The sequence below is a fragment of the Oncorhynchus mykiss genome, chromosome 8 (assembly GCF_057628025.1).
Source record: "Oncorhynchus mykiss isolate SJ-2025 chromosome 8, ASM5762802v1, whole genome shotgun sequence".
Taxonomy (NCBI): Eukaryota; Metazoa; Chordata; class Actinopteri; order Salmoniformes; family Salmonidae; genus Oncorhynchus; species Oncorhynchus mykiss.
In genome coordinates this window covers 35,398,684-35,418,800 of record NC_143029.1, presented here as the reverse complement: position 1 = coordinate 35,418,800, position 20,117 = coordinate 35,398,684, and the positions used below count along the sequence as shown (strand labels likewise).

The 20,117-nt window shown below is 44.1% G+C and overlaps 1 protein-coding gene across 1 annotated transcript in view; it reads right to left on the bottom strand.

Moving 5' to 3' along the window:
* LOC110529233 (MAM domain-containing glycosylphosphatidylinositol anchor protein 2) overlaps window positions 1-20,117 on the bottom strand; it is a 355,390-nt gene that overhangs the window by 231,089 nt on the left and 104,184 nt on the right. The window contains exon 2 of the mRNA XM_036985374.2: window positions 12,584-12,723. Coding sequence (XP_036841269.2) covers window positions 12,584-12,723 — 140 coding nt within the window. The remainder of the gene's footprint in view (window positions 1-12,583; window positions 12,724-20,117) is intronic.

The following is a 20,117-nucleotide window of genomic DNA, read 5'->3' as shown; positions in this document are numbered from 1 at the left end:
CGTTTTTATGGCAGTTTTGGAGCAGTGGCTTCTTCCTTGCTGAGTGGCCTTTCAAGTTATGTCGATATAGGACTCCTTTTACTGTGGTTATAGATACTTTTGTACCTGTTTCCTCCAGCATCTTCACAAGATCCTTTGCTGCTGTTCTGAGATTGATTTGTACTTTTCGCACCAAAGTATGTTCATCTCTAGGAGACAGAACGAGTCTTCTTCCTGAGCGGTATGTCGGCTGCGCCCATGGTGTTTATACTTCCGTACTATTGTTTGTACAGATGAACGTGGTACCTTCAGGCATTTGGAAATTGCTCCCAAGGATGAACCAGTCTTGCGGAGGTCTAACATTTTGTTTTTGAGGTCTTGGCTGATTTATTTTTATTTTCCCATGATGTCAAGCAAAGAGGCAATGAGTTTGAAGGTATGCCTTGAAATACATCCACAGGTACACCTCCAATTGACTCAATGATGTCAATTAGCCTATCAGAAGCTTCTATAGCCATTACATCATTTTCTGGAATGTTCCAAGCTGTTTAAAGGCACAGTCAACTTAGTGTATGTAAACTTCAGACCCACAGGAATTGTGATACAGTGAATTATAAGTGAAATAATCTGTCAGTAAACAATGCTGGGAAAATTACTTGTTTCATGCACAAAGTAGATGTCCTAACCGACTGCGCAAAATTATAGTTTTTTCACAAGAAATTTGTGGAGTGGTTGAAAAACAAGTTTTAATGACTCCAACCTAAGTGTATGTAAACCTCCGACTTCAACTGTATGTCCGCCAATTGAAGCTCAACAGAAGTTGGGTGATGCAACAGGACAACGACCCAAAACACAGAAGTAAATCAACAACAAAATGGCTTCAACAGAAGAAAATACACCTTCTGGAGTGGCCCAGTCAGAGTCCTGACCTCAACCATATTGAGATGCTGTGGCATGGCCTCAAGAGAGCAGTTCACACCAGACATCCCAAGACTATTGCTGAACTGAAACAGTTTTGTAAAGAGGAAATGTCCAAAATTCCTCCGGACCGTTGTGCAGGTCTGATCCGCAACTACAGAAATCGTTTGGTTGAGGTTATTGCTGCCAAAGGAGGGTCAACGAGTAATTAAATCCAAGGGTTCACATACAGCACTGTGAATGTTTACACGGTGTGGTCAATAAAGACATGAACACGTATATAATTGGTTGTGTGTTATAAGTTTACGCAGACTGTGTTTGTCTATTGTTGTGGCCTAGATGAAGAACACATCAAATTTTATGACTAATTTATGCAGAAATACAGGTATTTTCAAAGGGTTCACATACTTTTTCTTCCCACTGTATACAGTACCAGCCAAGAGTTTGGACACACCTACTCATTCCAGAGATTATCTTTATTTTTACTGCTTTCTACATTGTAATCATGTAGTAACCAAAAAAATGTTCATCAAATCAAGATATATTTTATATTTGAGATTCTTTAAAGTAGCCACCCTTTGCCTTGATAACAGGTGGCTAGTTTTGATGTCTTTACTATTATTCTACAATGTAGAAAGAAAAACCATTGAATGAGGAGGTGTCCAAACTTTTGACTGGTACATTCTCAATATATATGTAGAGAGAGATAGAGAGAGAGCATTGCAGCATATTGTATCATTATCACTCCCCTGTTTCTTCTTAGAGTATGTGTGTGTTGCATCAGAGGGGGTTCAAACCCCCATACATTAGACAAGTAGATACAGAAGTATTGAACCAAAAACAATTCTCAACTCAGCAAGCTATCAATGGTGAAGCCCAGCAAGCCTGTCACTAAATACTGAGTACATTTCTTCCCTGTTATACCAGCTAAGGACAGCATGAGTTTAAAAAAATCTCTCCTCCTCAGAAGTGAAATAAGTTATGAGCATAAATTAGATAATTCAGAGAGAAACTTTGCATCTTTCTTTCTTCCATCCTTTCTTGATTCCACTCCTCCACTTCTTCTCCAGATCTCCCATTATGCAAAGACAGAAAGAGAGGGAGTGTGAGAGAGAGAGAGAGAGAGAGAAAGAGAGCGACAGAGAGAGAGAGAGAGAGAGAGAGAGAGGGAAGGCAAGGCAACATATTGTATCACTCTCACCCCCCTTTTGTGTGTGTGTGTGTGTGTGTGTCACATCAGAGGAGGTTCAAACCCTACGATTCCATCTTACTCCGGAGGCTCTTGTCCAAGCCAGGGGCCAGAAGCAGAGACAGAGAGAAGAGTCTTCAGATGGAGCCATGGAGTTTATTATTAGCCTGACAAGAGTCCAGTTGTTCATAGAGGGCGAGGAACCAACCAACTAGCCCCGGTTTCTGTACGTCACACAAACTAGCCAGAGTCTGTGTACGTCACACAAACTAGCCAGAGTCTCTGTACGTCACACAAACTAGCCAGAGTCTCTACGTTGCATTAAAACTGAACTATAACGCACAGATCTGACCTGAAGCGCACACACACAACCACACACAACCACAACCACACACACACACACACACACACACACACACAGGGACGACCTCTTCTGTGTACAAGACCTTCATACTGACATAAAGAGGTTATATTAACGTCAAAACTAAAGTGCTTTATGGAAGAAGAAAAAAATGTGACAAGTAGATACAGAAGCACTGAACCAAAAAACCTTTCAACTCAGCAAGCGATCGATGGTGAAGCCCAGCAAGCCTACGCCACTAAACACTGAGTACATCTGTTCCCTATTATGCCAGTTAAGGAAAGAGTGAATTAATAAAAACAACCTCTCCTCCTCAGGAGTTAAATAAGTTATGAGCATAAATTAGATAGAGCCAAAGTCTTCTTTCCTCTCCTCCACTTCTTCTCCAGATCTCCCATCATGCAAACACAAAGACAGAGAGAGAGGGGGAGAGAGAGAGAGAGATAGAGGGAGAGGAATAGAGGGAGAGGGAGAGAGAGGGAGAGAGGGAGGGAGACAGAGAGATAGCTTATGAAGACCTCAGCTGAATTCAATATTCTACCAGCTTATATCCTCCTATTCATTTCCCCTCCTTTGCCATTTGTGTAAAGAGCTTTTGAGTTCCAGCACTGCGCCAATATCAATAAGTGTATTGTTCGAGTGACACTAAGAAGTGGATATTCAAATAGACTCTGTGGTTTTCAAAGGGAAAGTGCTACTGTTTGTTTCACATGGTGGTAGACCACATTATCTGACCGACTGGGAGGCTTTGGAAGTTTTTCCTGGAGCCCCACGGCCATTTCTCTCTCATGTCTTTGCCTTACTTTCTTCGTCTGGGTGCTAGAAATTGTGTATCTGGGTGGGTGCTATGCACGGAGCCTTCGGAAAGTATTCAGACCCATTGACTTTTTCCACATTTTTGTTAGTTTACAGCCTTATTCTAAAATGTATTTAAAAAATGAGAAACAAGATTCTCTGGTCCGATGAAACCAAGATTGAACTATTTGGCCAACACGACAACAGCCCTAAGCACACAGCCAAGACAATGTAGGAGTTGCTTCAAGGCAAGTCTCTGAATGTCCTTGAGCGGCCCAGCCAGAGCCCAGACTTGAAGCCGAATGAACATCTCTGGAGAGACCTGAAAATAGCTGTGCTGCAACGCACCCCATCCAACCCGATAGACCTTGAAAGGATCTGCAGAGAAGAATAGGAGAAACTCCGCAAATACCGGTGTGTAGCGTCATACCCAAGAAGACTCAATACTGTTATCGCTGTCAAAGGTGCTTCAGCAAAGCATTGAGTAAAGGGTCTGTAATTCTGCAAGAATTAGAGTATGCCTGGAAGTACGGTTTGACACTCTTTCTTGCCCTAAGACAGACACTGGAGATCTGAGAGGATAAGATGAGTTTACATTTTTGCTTATACCCACGTAGTTCTCTCAAATAATGTACAATTATACAATTAACAATGTATATACATGTCACGTTCTGACCTTAGTTCCTTTGTTTTTGTCTGTGTTTTAGTATGGTCAGGGCGTGAGTTGGGGTGGGCAGTCTGTTTGTTTTTCTATGTTGGTTTTTGAGTTCGGCCTAGTATGGTTCTCAATCAGAGGCAGCTGTCAATTGTTGTCCTTGATTGAGAATCATACTTAGATAGCCTGGGTTTCACTTTTGGTTTGTACGTGTTTGTTTCTGTGTGAGTGTTTGAGCCACACGGTATTGTTTCGGTTTTGTAAATACAGGTCATCGTTTTTTGTTTTGATTCAGTGTTCAGTGCTTTCTTTTATTAAAATCCTCATGAACCCTTACCACGCTGCGCTTTGGTCCTCCTCTCTTTCTCCCGACAACATCCGTTACAAAACAATTATCAATGTATAATTGTCTTAGACGGGGAGGTCAGGAGTTCAATCTTTACATATCCACGATAAAGAGCATTAGAAAACATTACTTTTTTTTTTGTTTATAAGCAGGGAAGAAGAATTGAGAGAAAGTCATTACAATGATAATGCTATTCTCCCTGTAAGTCAGTCAGTCTTGTCTTTGGCATTCTGATACAGAGATCAACGTTTGCTTTTATGTAAAGTTGCTATTCTTGCTTGTATCTGAATCCAACAGTAACTCCCAGCGGTGATGGTCAACACAGCCACGCTGTGTCCGCCCATGCTCTCTGTCCTAACTTCTGACTGTTTTCTAATTGCTTACCATCTTTTAGTTCTGTAGAGGGTACGAGGGAGGAGGTCAGATAAGGACTCTGTGCAGCCAAGTGTGGCCAAGTATGAAAATAGAATGACCAGAGAAAATCAGCTACGGCTACATATCACAGACTGACGAGATAAACAGTGGGACTCCATGGCACCCGATATTCTTTTGCACATACAGATATAGGATCTTAATTTGATCACCCTTTTGCATGAGAACTTTCCTGTGTTGCAGGAAATGTTAAACTTGTAGTGTATTTGAGGTTTAAAAAGGCCTCTGAAGTTTGTAATTTCCACTTCATTTTTTTAAAATCAACCCCTACAAAAATGTCCATTAATTAGAAATCACAGAATAATTCACATTTTCTGTTGCTGCAGGATTATTTTTCTGGAGTTGCAAACTGGCTCAAATGAAGATCCTACATCTGTGGGGAATACTGTTCATTTCAACTAAGACTCAAAGGTCTGGGGGAAATCTATTTTATCTAAATCTATTTTTAAAATAAATATGGGGGATTGGAAATGATGCAGACAATTGCATTTATGGACACTACAATCTATCTGCATTATTAAAAAATAAACACCAAATGTACAGATGAAAAATCAACAGGTATCATAAACAATGAGAGACAAAGATCCAACTATCCAACCATCCAAATAATGACATTTCACGAAGGGTGAAATGCCTGAATCACAAATACCAAAGACTATACCGAAAGTTCCAGAGTACTGCAGTAGTCGTAACAGTATGCAATACAGTTGCATAGTAAAATGTTGCAATTTTAGGTCTCCCTAAATGAAGAATTCTCTGTAAAGCCTGTGGTTATTGATGACTCACACTGGGATTCATAGGACTCAAATAAACCTAAATGGGGGTGGCTAGGAACACACTGCACTCCAGGCCACAACTCACCCCTGGATAAACTACACTATCTCTACAGTAGCTATATCCTTCCATGAGTATACACTACTCTACAGTATCCCAGAATAATATGGGGCAGCTATAGCCACACTCCCCACTCCAGGGCCAAAACTACAGTATCTCTACAGTAGCTATATTCTTCCATCGCCGTTGGCCCCCGAGCACTGATGCTATAGCCTGCTAGACACTCATGACTCTATCCGGGCTAATTTATACCCCCTGACCCTCTCACCCACCTGTCTGAACTCGACCCAGCCGACAATTGAAGCAGAAATGAGGCGGGGGGGGGGGGGGGGGGGTTGTTTGTGTGTGTGTGTGTGTGTGTGTGTGTGTGTGTGCGTATATGTGTGTGCCTGCATGCTTGAGTGTTTGCTCAGCAGTTTAGCTGGCATATAGTCTGGCTGTATCCTCTAACACAGTGTGTGTGTGTACAGAGTGGAGGCAGGCCAGAGCCCTTTTCAGTGGATATGACAGGGGAGAGAGAGAGATGGCTTTATAATGGAAATTAATCTCACAGTGGCTGTAAGAATGAATGCTTTTGTATGTGTGATAGCCAGTAAAGTGCATGATTATGTCCCAAATGGCACACTATTCCCTACATAGTGCAGTAATGTTGACCAGAGCCCTGTTTACAATAAAAGCCAACATGCTGTCTGGCACATTAATCTAACATCCCTTGTATCTGGCAGTCTGTTCCCATGTCATTCATACCTCAGAAGGCCATTCCTGTTGAAGAGCTAATGTACATTACGGTTAAAGTAATAGTCCTATATCCAAACAGTATCTACAGTAGCCTTCAACAGTGGGGAAGGAAGACTATTGGAATGATGCATCATAGTTTGCCTACAAAGTACATCAAAACCCTAGACAGGTTGGCAGTGAGTGAGTGAGTGAGTGAGTGAGTGAGTGAGTGAGTGAGTGAGTGAGTGAGTGAGTGAGTGAGGAAAAGGGTGAAAGAAACCGAGAGAGAGCGAGAGAGAGCGAGAGAGAGCGAGCGAGCGAGAGAGAGCGAGAGAGAGAGAGAGAGAGAGAGAGAGAGAGAGAGAGAGAAAGAGAGAGTGAGCGAGTGAGCGAGAGAGAAAGGGGAAGCGGGTGAGAGAGAAAGAGCGACAGAGGAAAAGGGTGAAAGAAACAGAGAGACAGAGAGATAGAGAGAGAGAAAGAGAGGAAGAGGGTGAGAGAGACAGTCAGTCAGTGTACCTGGCCTCCCCTGAGATTTGAAACAACACCTCCAGCTTCACACCGCATATTGCTATCTCTTTCCTCCTTACAGCCCTGACTCACAAGTCCTTCCAATGACCTTTTGACCTCTCCATGGGAACCTGCCCTAGCGATGCTCCTGCCTGCCAACAGGTCTAAACTTGACAGGCATCCCATAATAGGAGGCTGAGGTGTGTCAATGTCGTGAGGTTAGCTGTTTGTGTTTCTGTGTGTGTGTCTGAGTGGCATGGGACAGAGAGCGCCATGCTGAGAGAAAGCTTCCACCTGGTTGGACTAGAGCCAAAGCCTCCATCAGTGGGAGGGCCTGAGGGGTTTGTGGGTAATTTAGAGAGAGTTGCTTCTTGACAGACATTAAAATAATTCATCGCTGGTGAAAATTGTCAACGACGGCCCAGTTTAGTACGCAGTTGGCCATTCGCTTTGTGTGATACTGGCCCGCACAAGTCTCAGTCTGAGTAAAGGTATTACTCAGGGAACTGGTAGTTCTTACTGATGGAGAAACACAAGGTCTGTCTGGTAATGAGGACATGTCATCTTTGCAGGTATGCTTATAATAAAGTAGTGCAGGAATTGTGACATGACTTTATAGACATGACCTTCAATGGCACAATGTCGCAACGACGATTAGACTTCAATGTCAAGTGAGGTCCATAGGGATCAGTGGCTTGGTGGATAGTGGTAGTTGTGGGTTCAATTCCACATAGACTTTTATTTGGTAACACTTTATTTGACACCTAGCGTCATAACATGTTATGACACGGTGTGCACCCTTATAGGGAGTATGTGAGTTAACTATAAGTTGTTTTTCATAACACTGCTAACTTCAGTAAGATTAGAAGAACACTTTATTGTCCACTTTCCTTTCAGATTTGCTTTCAAGCCAACTGTCACGCCCTGACCTTAGAGATCCTTTTTATGGTTTGGTCAGGGTGTGATTTGGGGTGGGCATTCTATGTTTTGTTTTTCTATGATTTTCTATTTCTATGTTTTGGCCGGGTATGGTTCTCAATCAGGGACAGCGGTCTATCGTTGTCTCTGATTGGGAACCATACTTAGGTAGCCCTTTTTCCCACCTGGTTTTGTGGGAAGTTGACTTTGTTTAGGGCCTTTGAGCTTCACGGTTTGTTTTGTTGCTTTTATTGTTTTGTTTGGCGTCATTTTTATTCAATAAAAGGAAAATGTACGCTCACCACGCTGCACCTTGGTCCTCTCCTTGCGACAGCCGTGACACCAACCCAAGCAATTAAAAAATACAGGAGGAAGGTTCCTCCTAATCAAAACTGTATCTTTCTTTTCTTTTCTTGTCTAAAAACAACATACAGCTTAGGTTAGAGTAGTGGTGTACTCAGGGCTACGGGTCTGCTCCTCTCTTGGAGGAGGAACAAGTTAAGTCAAATTAGCATGCGGAAGTAGAAATTACAGAACTTTAAGGAGGAAGAGAAGAAGAAGGAGGGGAAAAACAAAGCCACCCCGGGGCTAAGATTATGATACACGTTCAGAAGATACATTTTTCATTCTAATGGAAAGATGAATTGTTATTATTCACTTACAATTATCCTTGATGAGGACTGACATCCCTTATGTTTTACCAACAGCCTCGGGACTCGTACACTAGTACAGACTACCCCCAAATAACCCCCTATTCTTCCCATCTACTTTGTAGCATGAGTCCCGACAACCCCCTTCACTCACACCAGAACCACCAGAGACCCAGGCTGCTCCATCCCTAAGCCCAGAATGACAGCCCTGTTCCTCCCATGCCATGGGATCTGACTGGGGCTCATAATGACTCACTTTCAAAGGAAATCCTGCCTCTCCCGCTACTGCCATGTAGCCCTTTGATCTCTCTCTCTCTCTCTCTTTATCTTTCTCTCTCCTCTGTTGTAATCTCTCTCTCTCCCTCTCTCTCTCTCTCTCTCTCTCACTTTTTCCCCCCCCAAAAAAATTAATTACGAGTATGGAAGTCAAGACGGTGGAAAGAACAAGTTGTCGCCACGGATGAGAGCAGAAGATGAATCGCCTGTCGAGTGTCTCACTAATGTAAGTGTCCTTCACCTTTTCAAAGGGAATCTAAAAATCCATAGCCTTCTTTGCATCTGCATCAACAGGACGTGTACAAAATAATTGTAAATGTATCGATCAAAAGGGAACTAAATATGAATGAATGTAAATGGCAGTCAATCCCATCCCCAGATACACATTGAATTTGTCTAACCAAGCAAATTAATACAGTGCTGGACACGAAGTACTTCTTAATTGATGGACATGTAGTATTTATTTATTTGTTTGTGTCTGAATTGATCGCGTCATCATTGCGGAGCTTGCATGATTCATGTTTTACATGGCAGAGAATCGTGTCTGTTCTACATACCTCCATCTTACTATCTGAACGCTCCGTAACGTGGCACTCATCTGAACGAGCCCTTGGTGTCTCTTCACAGGTGAGAATAAGCATGTGATTGACGATGTCAAGAGCTCAACACTTTAATTGGTTGGAATCACAGAGAGCATAAATAAAAAGCTCCTTGTTAGGATGCTGAGGACCCATTCTGCTCGCTCAACCCTCTTTACTCTGCATTCATATCACACAGCAGTGTTGTTTCCTGTGTTTAGTTATTTATTCACTTACTTGCGTTGCAATGTTGAGTTGGCAGACGCGGCGGCTGTTTTGTCTTCACACTTCTCATTAGATCTGCCAGCTTTTAATTAGGAATTTGCAGGTGCACAGTACAATACGGAGCAACAATAATTGACGGATTAATTTTATAAGCCGGTTTAGTGGGGAGACATGTGGAGTGAGAGCTCTGTGGTGCTGATACCAGTGGATGCTCTTTAGAGGAGGAAGGGGAGGACCATTCTACGCAGTGAATTTCCAAAAATTGCTATTGTGAAAAAGTTATCATTTTTTAAATAAAACTCATGGTTCTCACCCCCTTCTATAGACTTACAGAGTAATTATGAGGACTTCAACCTATCAGAGCTCTTGTTGTATGAACTGATATGTGGTCCATCCAATCAAAGGATCAGAGAATGAATCTAATACTGAAAGCGTAAGCTACAGCTAGCTAGCACTGCTGTGCATAAAGTGTGGTGAGTAGTTGACTCAAAGAGAGAGAAAGACAATAGTTGAACAGTTTTGAACAAATTAATTTCTTCAAAAAGTAGGAAGAAGCAGCAGAGGGAGAGAGAGAGAGAGAAAGAAAGATAGATAGAGAGAAGTAGCTTTTTCTTCTTCTTAGTTTTACCTTTCATTTACTTAGCTAATGTGGCTAATTTAGCCTACTCAACAACTTGACTCAAATAGAGAGGAATACTATTTATGTTAGCTAGCTGGCTAAGGCTACCCAACACTGCAACTCTTCCAAGTCAAGGTAAGCTTTTGGTTTAATTAATATATTGCCACCAGGGCCCGCCGGTGTAACTGATAAACTGCTTGCATTGCACACTGCATGATTGTACACATTCATTGAATTGTGGGTTTACTAACGCGTTAGTTCTAGTTTGTTTTCTAGAATGTTAATATGGTGACAATGACGTAGACTGTTTAATGTTAGCGGTTATGGTATGAAGGTTTGGCTTGAAGAGGTTTTTGCACCTTGTCACAGACAGCTGTTGTGTTGTGCACTGAAGTCCACAAGTGAAGGGACAAGGTGAGAAGAAGAGAGAGCATAGATGCAAGGCGGCGTCATACAACGAGCAAAGTGATGATGTTGTGTGTGGCTGCTATGAAAGTGCACTGTGTGTGCGGGTGATCAGGGGTATATTCATTCTGCCGATTCTGTTGCAAAACACTTCTATTGGACCTACCTCAATTTGTCCAATAGAAACTCTTGTTTTAGAGAGTGGTGGGTGTTTGGACTAATGATTACACTTCAGATCAGCTAGATGCAGGCAAGAGTGTGCAAGGCGGTATTGAATGTGACATTTTCTGTCACCTTGATTACTCTAACCTCATGATGCGTATAAGGCAAATTTGTGTCACGCCCTGACCATAGAGAGCCCTTGGTTCTCTATGGTGTAGTAGGTCAGGGCGTGACTAGGGGGTGATCTAGTATATCTATTTCTATGTTGGTGCTAATGTGGTTCCCAATTAGAGGCAGCTGTTTATCGTTGCTTCTGATTGGGGATCATATTTAGGTAGCTATTTCCCCACCTGTGTTTGGTGGGATATTGATTGTGTTTTGTGTTTGTGCACCGCGTAGTCACGCTTCATTGTTAGTTTATTGATTTATTGTTTTTGCTTTAAGTTTCACATTTAAAATAAATATGTGGAACTCAACATCCGCTGCGCTGTTCTTAATGACAACCGTGACAGAATATCCCACCAACCAAGGACCAAGCAGCGTGCAACGATGGGAAAAATAAGTTGGACCAGGGAAGAAATCATGGAAGGACATGAGACCCTTCCTTGGCAGGAGTCGCAGAGGATGCAAGAAGGACGGTGACGATGCCGGGGACCGCGCCACAGAAACCCAAAGAGTTTTGGGGGGTAGGCACATGGAGCTGGCAGCTGAGCAGAGGGAAGAGCCAGAGAACATCTGGGAGGAGATAGAGAGGTGGTAGGTCGACCCAAGGAGAGTACCAGAGCCCGCCTGGGAGTCGATGGAACAGTGTGAGGAGGGATACCGGAGAATGGAGTTGTCTAGGAGTATGCGGCAACACAGGCGTTTGGAGGAGCGTGTTATCAGTCCGATGAAACCTGGGCCAGCTACACGCATCTGGCCTCCAGTGCGCCTCCCCAGTCCGGTACGTCCTGTGTCTCCTCCTCGCACTCTCCCTGAAGTGCGTGTCCCCAGCCCGGGACGTCCTGTGCCTGCTTCCTGCAACCCGCCCTGAAGTGCAAGAGACGGTCAGGGAGGCATTGGGGAAGTTAGGAGAGAGAGAGATGTTGTGCAAGTGTGTTCTGCTCAACATCCGACCAGGGGATCCGGTTAGCAGTCTGGTGCAACGTGGGCTGGCTCCACCCTTCTGGTCTCCAGTGCGCCTCCCCAGTCCGGTACGTCCTGTGTCTCCTCCTCTCACTCTCCCTGTAGTGCGTGTCCCCAGCCCGGTCCGTCCTGTGCCTGCTTTCTGTACTCGCCCTGAAGTGCGTGTCACCAGTTCGGTGCCACCTGTACCGGCTCCACGCACTAGGCCTCCAGTGCGTCTCCCCAGTCCGGTACCACCTGTGCCAGCTCCACGCACTAGGCCTCCAGTGCATCTCCCCAGTCCGGTACGTCCTATGCCTGCTCCTCGCATCCTCCCTGAAGTGCGTGTCTCCAGTCCGGTGCCACCTGTGCTGGCTCCATGCACCAGGCCTCCGGTGTGCCTCCCCAGTCCGGTGGTTCTCTATGGTGTAGTGGGTCAGGGTATATCTAGTATATCTATTTCTATGTTGGTGCTAATGTGGTTCCCAATTAGAGGCAGCTGTTTATCATTGCACCACATAGTCACGTTTTGTTGTTCGTTTACTGATTTATTGTTTTTGCTTTAAGTTTCACTTTTGAAATAAATATGTGGAACTCAACATCTGCTGGGAATCGGTCCCGTTCCAATTTAAGTATCATGTAGTAGCCTAAACCTATCAATGTTACATTGAGCTGGTTGAATGGAATATGAATGACAGTCATCCAATATGCTGTAACAGAAATAATGATATGCTCATATAAATAAAACAAATGTTCCTCCCTAATCTTAAATGGCACCGACTGAGTCTAAGAGCATCTAAACTGGACTGGATATCTTCTGAAATTCTCATAGTTCAGAAAGAGAGTGGTGGGTGCAGTGATAAATTAGTGTCCTGATTGGCTGTACAGAGTGATTGGCCGGTGGACTGACCTGTGGCCGTGGGTGTCCTGTGACCAGACAGGTGAGTTCCAGGGTCTCTCCCTCCCGGATGGTGTACACCCTCTCTGTGTGACGTTCTTCCTCCACGTTACACGCGTGGCCCGAATGCACGATGCGGACCGTAGGGGGTGCTGTAGAGGACAAACAGAACATTTAGTGCATCCTAATAAATACAAGCAGAGTCAAACAAATGAACTCACACAATTTGCATTGGAGATGGAAAAGAAACTGTGTGAAGAAATTAGTGAAGAAACAATTTTTTTTTCATTCTATGCACTTTCCCTACGCCTTTTATGTTGGTGTATATGTTTCCCATGCTCCTTCTCTTTCTTCGACTTTCCAAACGTGGAGAAATCTGAATCGATCTAGATGCTATCTGGATGGACTCCGAGGGACAGGTTATCAGTTTTAACAGAGTCAAGGAAGTGGCACTGAGGAGGCACACACAAACACACACACTTCCCCTCATTGATTTCTGTCTGTTTGATAAAATGATCACCCAGCTTGGCCCCGTGATGACCTTGTTATGATACACACAATCCAATATCTGTGGGGTCTGGGGCCTGATTTTCCACAGTCACGGGTTTAGCTTTTTTTTTTTAGGATTACGGTTCAATTGAACAGCATCTGCAGGTATCATGTATCCCGTCAAAACTCAACATGCCTATTCATCTTTATTTGATAGCATTGCAGGTAGTCTGTCCCCTCATTAAACATCAAAACATCTACAAACAAACCTCTAAACCCAACAATCTAGCCGCACAGCAATGACAAAAAAAATAAAATGGGGAAAAAAAGTTTTGTGATCAATCTTGTGCGTAAAATAACCGTATTTCTCAAACTGTTCTAGTGAGTTGTCCAGAGAAATAACATAGATAATTTGTAACAATGTTTTTGGGAAAAATAACCTATGCAATCCCTCTCTCTCCAGTAGGTCCTGCACACCCAGTTGTAACTCCACTACTCTACAGCGCGTCCATCCCCATGTAATTACAACACAGGTGTGTGATGTTTTTCTCTCTATTCCTTACGCTCGGGCCGACCATGCTGATATTTATGAGGACTGATGCTGCCTGCGGTTCACCCCTGTGTAAAGAGAGAGAGGGAGGGAGAGAGAGAGAGAAGAGAGGCACAGTGGGATCATGGGCAGAGAGGCAGGGGTGGGGGCCAGATCAGGTCAATAGGCCATGTCTCCTCTACCTCAGCAAAGGTGAGACGGTAGGTGAGCCCGGGGATGCACGCTAGGCCGACTGGGCCGTGAATGATGGGGTCGGATTAATTTGACCCCTAGAGGCTGATCATAGGTCTGCACATTAGTTTCTCCCTCAAATGGTTTAGGTTAGACCGCGGAAGGTAAACTGAACTCAAATCTATGCAGTTTGGGTTAAAGGAGTCTCGTCATTAGTCGCTGAGCATTAGTCGTGAGCAGTGAACAAGACTAGGGTAAAAGGAAAAATTGAAGTAAAATCAGATGGGAACATACAGTCACCGTATCAGTGTGGTGTCCTGTTCCAAAACACTCAGTAGACTCACACCCTGAAGCAGAGATCCACATTCGTCCCCAGATCTTTCTGGTCTCACAACACGCTAATAAGCCTAGCGATTATGTGTGTGTGTGTGTATGTATGTGCATGTGTGTGTTTATATGTGTTTGTGCGCATGTGTGAGTCGCAACAATCCTCCTATAGGCTGCACTTGGACTCCCAGACACAGTGCATCTGCATGCGCTAACCCAAGACGCTAATCACACCCACCTCTTACTGCACCACTGTGACTGTTCACTGTTTGTCCTTTACTCAGCTTGTTAGCGTAACGCCCTTAAATAGCATTTAGCACGCAAACTGCTACGTAGACTGATTAACACTGAGACTGATGCCAACAACAATTGCTAACTAGTCATGCACATGGACAGAGCCTGCAGTGGGTCTTGCCATTTGGGGATAAATCCGCCAGCAGTACATTCCAGAGGGGGGGAAAGAGGATTGAAAGCCTTGGCTGGGGAGAGAAAAGCTTCACACACGGCTGCCACTTAAAACAAAGGAGGCTTAGGATAAGACCCTAGGGCGCAAGGCAACACGGTGCTAATGCAATTTACTCCAATAAGCCAGTATCTCTACAACATGCTATCAGTCCTGAGACCAGCGCAGAGCAGCAGAGGAGGAAACTGGAGAAACAACCGTAATGAATGATCCTCAGAGATGCTGTGAAAGCAGCCATACGCGCGCGCCCGTTCGTGCACACAGCCGCACACGCAGAAATATGAAGCACATGAACAAATAAAAAGCTTACGCACACACACAAGTGCACAGACGCAAGCGCAGATGCAAGCACATATGCACCAATCAATTGCTCACTGCTCCCATGTGCACACACAGCACACTTGACACTTATGTAGAGCACTACATTGAGCGCCTCTCTCTCTCTATCTCTCTCCAATGCTGTGATGTCAGAACCTGACCTAACCCATCTTCTGGGCTCTGCGATATGTAGGGTAGACTAACTATACATGTACAGTGACCTATGCAGTGTACCAGTGAAATTTAGGCTAGCTGTTGTAGTATTTAGGGTAAGATGTGTGTTAGAGAGCTGCATTCCCTCCTGCGGGTCCCGGCAGAGAGCACTGTGGCTTGGTCAGCATTTTTCATGATGCGGGCTGGAGCAGGGTGAACTTTGGGATGAAAATATATTTTTGTTGTTATTTCGAACGGCTGTCTTTCTGTTTTGTATGTGTTAAATATGGTATGAAAAGCACCTCTTTGTCGCACTAGTCACAAACTTTCATAGGACAAGTAGTAGCCTGCCTCTACTCGGTAGCCGACCTCTACTCTTGTGTTGGGCTTGCAAGATCAAATGTGCTTACGTGTTGTCTCAATTAAATAGCATGTAGGTTACATGCATGGGTGGAGAAGCACCCGCAGTTGTCTTTCCATGGGAATTCACTTCCTAAATATGACAGGGTATTAGTTTAGGCGCCGAGATTGACTGGAAATAAATAGTGATAACACACTTATTTGGGTCTGCCTGCAAATTGTCTGGCTCCTAAGTTATACGAGATCATTTCGAAACGGTTGTCTTTCTGTTTTGAAGACTATTCATTATATATTTTATTTTCTAATAGCCTAATTCCTGCTGATTTACATTCAGTAGCCTACCTTCATCCTCTTTTGCTGTGCCTGTGAGATCAAGTGCATCTATGTGTGGTCTCAATCAAATAACCTGTAGACTAGGCTATATGGGGAGGAGAAACACAGTGCAGTTACCTTGAACTTCTTAAACATGATTTCAATAGTTTAGACCTGACATTGACTGGAAATATTTATGTTCGGACTCCGACATTGACTGAAAATATGTACAACACATGTAGGCCTATCATCCCGCTCTTAAAAGTTATGCAAAATGTAGCTCAAGTCAAGTAAATGTCCACTCTGGTGGATTTCGCCCCAACTCCACTCTCTTTCAAACTACGTCCACCCTATTGGCTGATATAGCCCAGGAATACCGATAGCATATTGGGCCATATGAGAATCTGTTGTGTTGTTTGGCGCATTTTGATCTTGACTAGGTTGACAATATTGCTGGGACCGGGGCTGCAAAGCGAGCTACGTTACATACAACTACAATAACATTTCAGGACTGCGGTTGGGTTCGGGGCCAGTTGTCGCAGTGGCAGGTGGGAGACTGACAAGAAGCCAGCAAGAGAAGCCAGGGGGTGCAGTATGAAAAGAGAGAGAGATGAAAAAATAAGTCCCGTGTGCAGACCTCTAAGGTGTGTCTCAGGTTGGCTGTAGTGTCAGAATTCCCTCACTCACACACACACGCACACACACACGGATACACGGATGCACACACACACACGCACACACGCACACATGCACAGACACCAAAGCCTGGGGGAGTGTTTGTGTGCTATAAATTAAATAACTTCCACTGCAGTGAGGGAGAAGGGGGAATGTGTGTGGGGAATGTGTGTGTGTGTGTGTGTGTGTGTATGTGTGTGCATCCATGCTAGCTTGTGTGTTTATTGGAGGATGCAAAATAGGGTCCCACCGGACAGACAGCCCGGCCCTCCATGTCCCTAGCCGACAGAGGGGAGACGGAACAGCTTTATCCACAGACAGCCAATGGAGAGATTAAATGTGATTTGGCTAAAGCATGCCTGTCACCATGGCCCTGGACTGGCAGAGACAGAAAGGCACAGAGAGAGGCAGAGGGGGTTCTTGGCAGGGACAGAGACTCTACATTTGACAAACAAATGCATGTGAAAAAAGCCCAAACAGCTGGGTCTCGTTGACGCTAGGCTTAATGTCTTCAGAACAACCCCTTAAGACCATTAAACATGTTCTGCTAGTTTCATAGCCCTGTTGGGCTTCTCAGCGTGTGTGCATGAATGCTTGCTTGTGGAAGTGCGCGCGTGTGTGTGTGCGTGCGTGCGTGTTTTTTGAGCGAGTGAGCAAGAGAGAGAGAGACAGAGAAAGAGAGTGCGATTGGTGAGTGTGTGAGTGAGATAAATACAGAGAGAGAATAGTGCACAAGGGAACAATAACAGTATACAATGCCTAGTTTCTCTTTGTGTCTGTTATCCCACCCAGAGTCATTATCAGGAGGCCGCAGGACCCATGATCACCACTGTAGAAGCTAAGCTTCTGTCAGCTGATGTCAGAACTGGAGGTTGGTATATCAGGAGAAAGATTACATCATAAAAGAGTACAACAATAACATCCTTATGATTCAGGCTTGGATTATATTTTTTATTTGTTTTATTTTACCCCCTTTTTCTCCCCAATTTCGTGGTATCCAATTGTTAGTAATTACTATCTTGTCTCATCGCTACAACTCCCATACAAGCTAGGGAGAGACGAAGGTCGAAAGCCATGCGTCCTCCGAAACACAACCCAACCAAGCCGGACTGCTTCTTAACACAGTGCGCCTCCAACCCGGAAGCCAGCCGCACCAATATGTCAGAGGAAACACCGTGCACCTGGCGACCCTGGTTAGCGTGCACTGCCCGCCACAGGTGTCGCTGGTGTGCGATGAGACAAGGATATCCCTCTGGGCGCGAATCCAGAGTCTCAGTGCCCTAGACAACTGCGCCACCCGGGAGGCCCTTTTGGATATATTCTAAAACAAAACCTTATGTAGTCTCACTTTAGGTGAACAACACGAATGGATAATAAGGGGGAAAAAACACAGATGATCCACCGATGGTTGAAACACTGTTACATTAAAACTCGGGGATCATCTAACAGTGCACAGGTAATCCCATTTTGTATCCGCCATTTTGTACACCCGGCACTATTGAAATCTGCTTAAATGTGTGCAAACACTACCAGTAACTGTAACGGCATTCCTCCTCCTCTTCTGAGGAGGAGAAGCGAGAAGGATCGGAGGACCAATGCGCAGCTTGGTAAGTGTACATAACGTTTATTTAAAGACATAAACTGAACACTACAAAACAATAAACGTGAAACGAACGAAACCCGAAACAGTACCGTGTGGCAACAAACACACACACGGAAAACAAACACCCACAACTCAAAAGTGAAACCCAGGCTACCTAAGTATGATTCTCAATCAGACAACTAACGACACCTGCCTCTGATTGAGAACCATACTAGGCTGAACTCAAAACCCCAACATAGAAAAACACACAGACTGCCCACCCCAACTCCCGCCCTGACCATACTAAATAAAGACAAAACAAAGGAAATAAAGGTCAGAACGTGACAGCAACAGCAGAAAGGCACTGACTCATATGGATGACACAACATTGGGTTGACTGTTCAGCACATGCATACACTATTACATCACTGTCATCAAGTAAACCTGACCAGACTTGAGTTGATCACTGTTCCTCAGCATGAGTAGCCAGCAGCCATTGATCACACCCGTTAATGCACTCACATGCGCTCCTGTCCCGAAACTGTTGTTGTAAATGACACTTACAACAGCATTACATCAGCCTTACATCAACATTTCATCAGCATAGATCATCTAGAAAGACGGACTGTGAGAGACATGCTGTGGAAGCAGACTTGGATTGAATACATATCTGTATGTATATCAAGAACCTTCACATACTTGATGTACACTTGATTTATCTTGTCTGTATGGAGCCAATGGAATACTCCCCAAAGTGCAAGCTCTGCTCGTCCTGCACAGGAATGAAGTGAACTCAAGCTCTGCTCAGTCTTTCAAAGTATAAAACAGGCAGCCACAGTAGTTCCACATAAGCACTGAGAAGCTGTGCCCTGTCAGTGCTGCTGTCCATGGTGCTGGACCAGAAGTGCTGAAACTGCTACATATTGCTATAAAGAATGTGATGATATTCTCATGTGGACTGCCAGCCTTGCTACTACAGCACTACTGACAGGATTACTCCTGTGAGTTGCTGAAACTTCTAGCTCCACAGAGAAGCCTAATGTCGATGTATTGACAAGTCTTCAACAGCCATACCTATCCAAAAATCATTCCACATTCATCTACTGTTTCTTTCTAACCGATTGCAGCTGAATTTGGGGGAATTCTTTGTGCTATTGGCATGCTGCTGAATGCTCTAGTGGATACATATTGATTGGCTGAAGTAGTCGTGTAGAGGGGACACTGGTGTGTGGAACCCTGCAGTGTTTACTTGTTTGATGGCGATGCTACATACGTGCATGTGTGCACAGACACACACACACACACACAAATATACACAATCATGCCAAACAATCATTCCAAATGTATGTATACACTGAGTGAATATCACTATTTACAGATGGATTATTGTGCAGAACCAAAATGCCAAATTGTATGACATGACGACAGTCACTATCACCAAACAATCACAAAACAAAGTTCTATTTTATGTGTTATGAGGCCATGCAATGGTATACTATAAAGACATTGTAAACATTGTATACTGTATCTTTATAATCAGATTACACACACTTCCTTACATCAATACATGTTTACATCCGTTATAAGATGAATAAACGTGAAGGGTCCAGGGTGGTACATATATATTGCTGTTAAGGCCTTACGACTTAACAGTGTCTAGCATCTCATGGTAGTGATTATTAAGAATACTTGTTTTACTGAGGTATATGGCTGTACAGAGCCTACTGACACATCTATAAACTAGAAATTACACACAAAGGGACACAAGCACACAAACACACACAAACAATATAGCATTGTTCCAGTTGACTAAGCCTCAGTGGGTTTTTCCCCTCTATCCTGTTCTCCAGTCTCTATGTATGTGGTGCCACATTGGCATGACAGCCCTGTTGAGCCCACTTGATTTCCCTAAACAACCCTAATCGGGCATCTGTAGGGGAGGATAAAGCCCAGATTGTCTGGAATCAGGCAGCAGCTCTCTTACGATAGGCTAGTTCCAACCAGCCCTGCAGAGAGATCACTCCAGATCCAAGTTGAAATGTGATGTTTTTGCAGGTCCCCAGGACGTCGGGAGACGCAGTCAAAACCGTCCACTGAAAAAAAATACAACTCAAAACAAGTGCCTGGAGCTGGGATTGAACCTGCA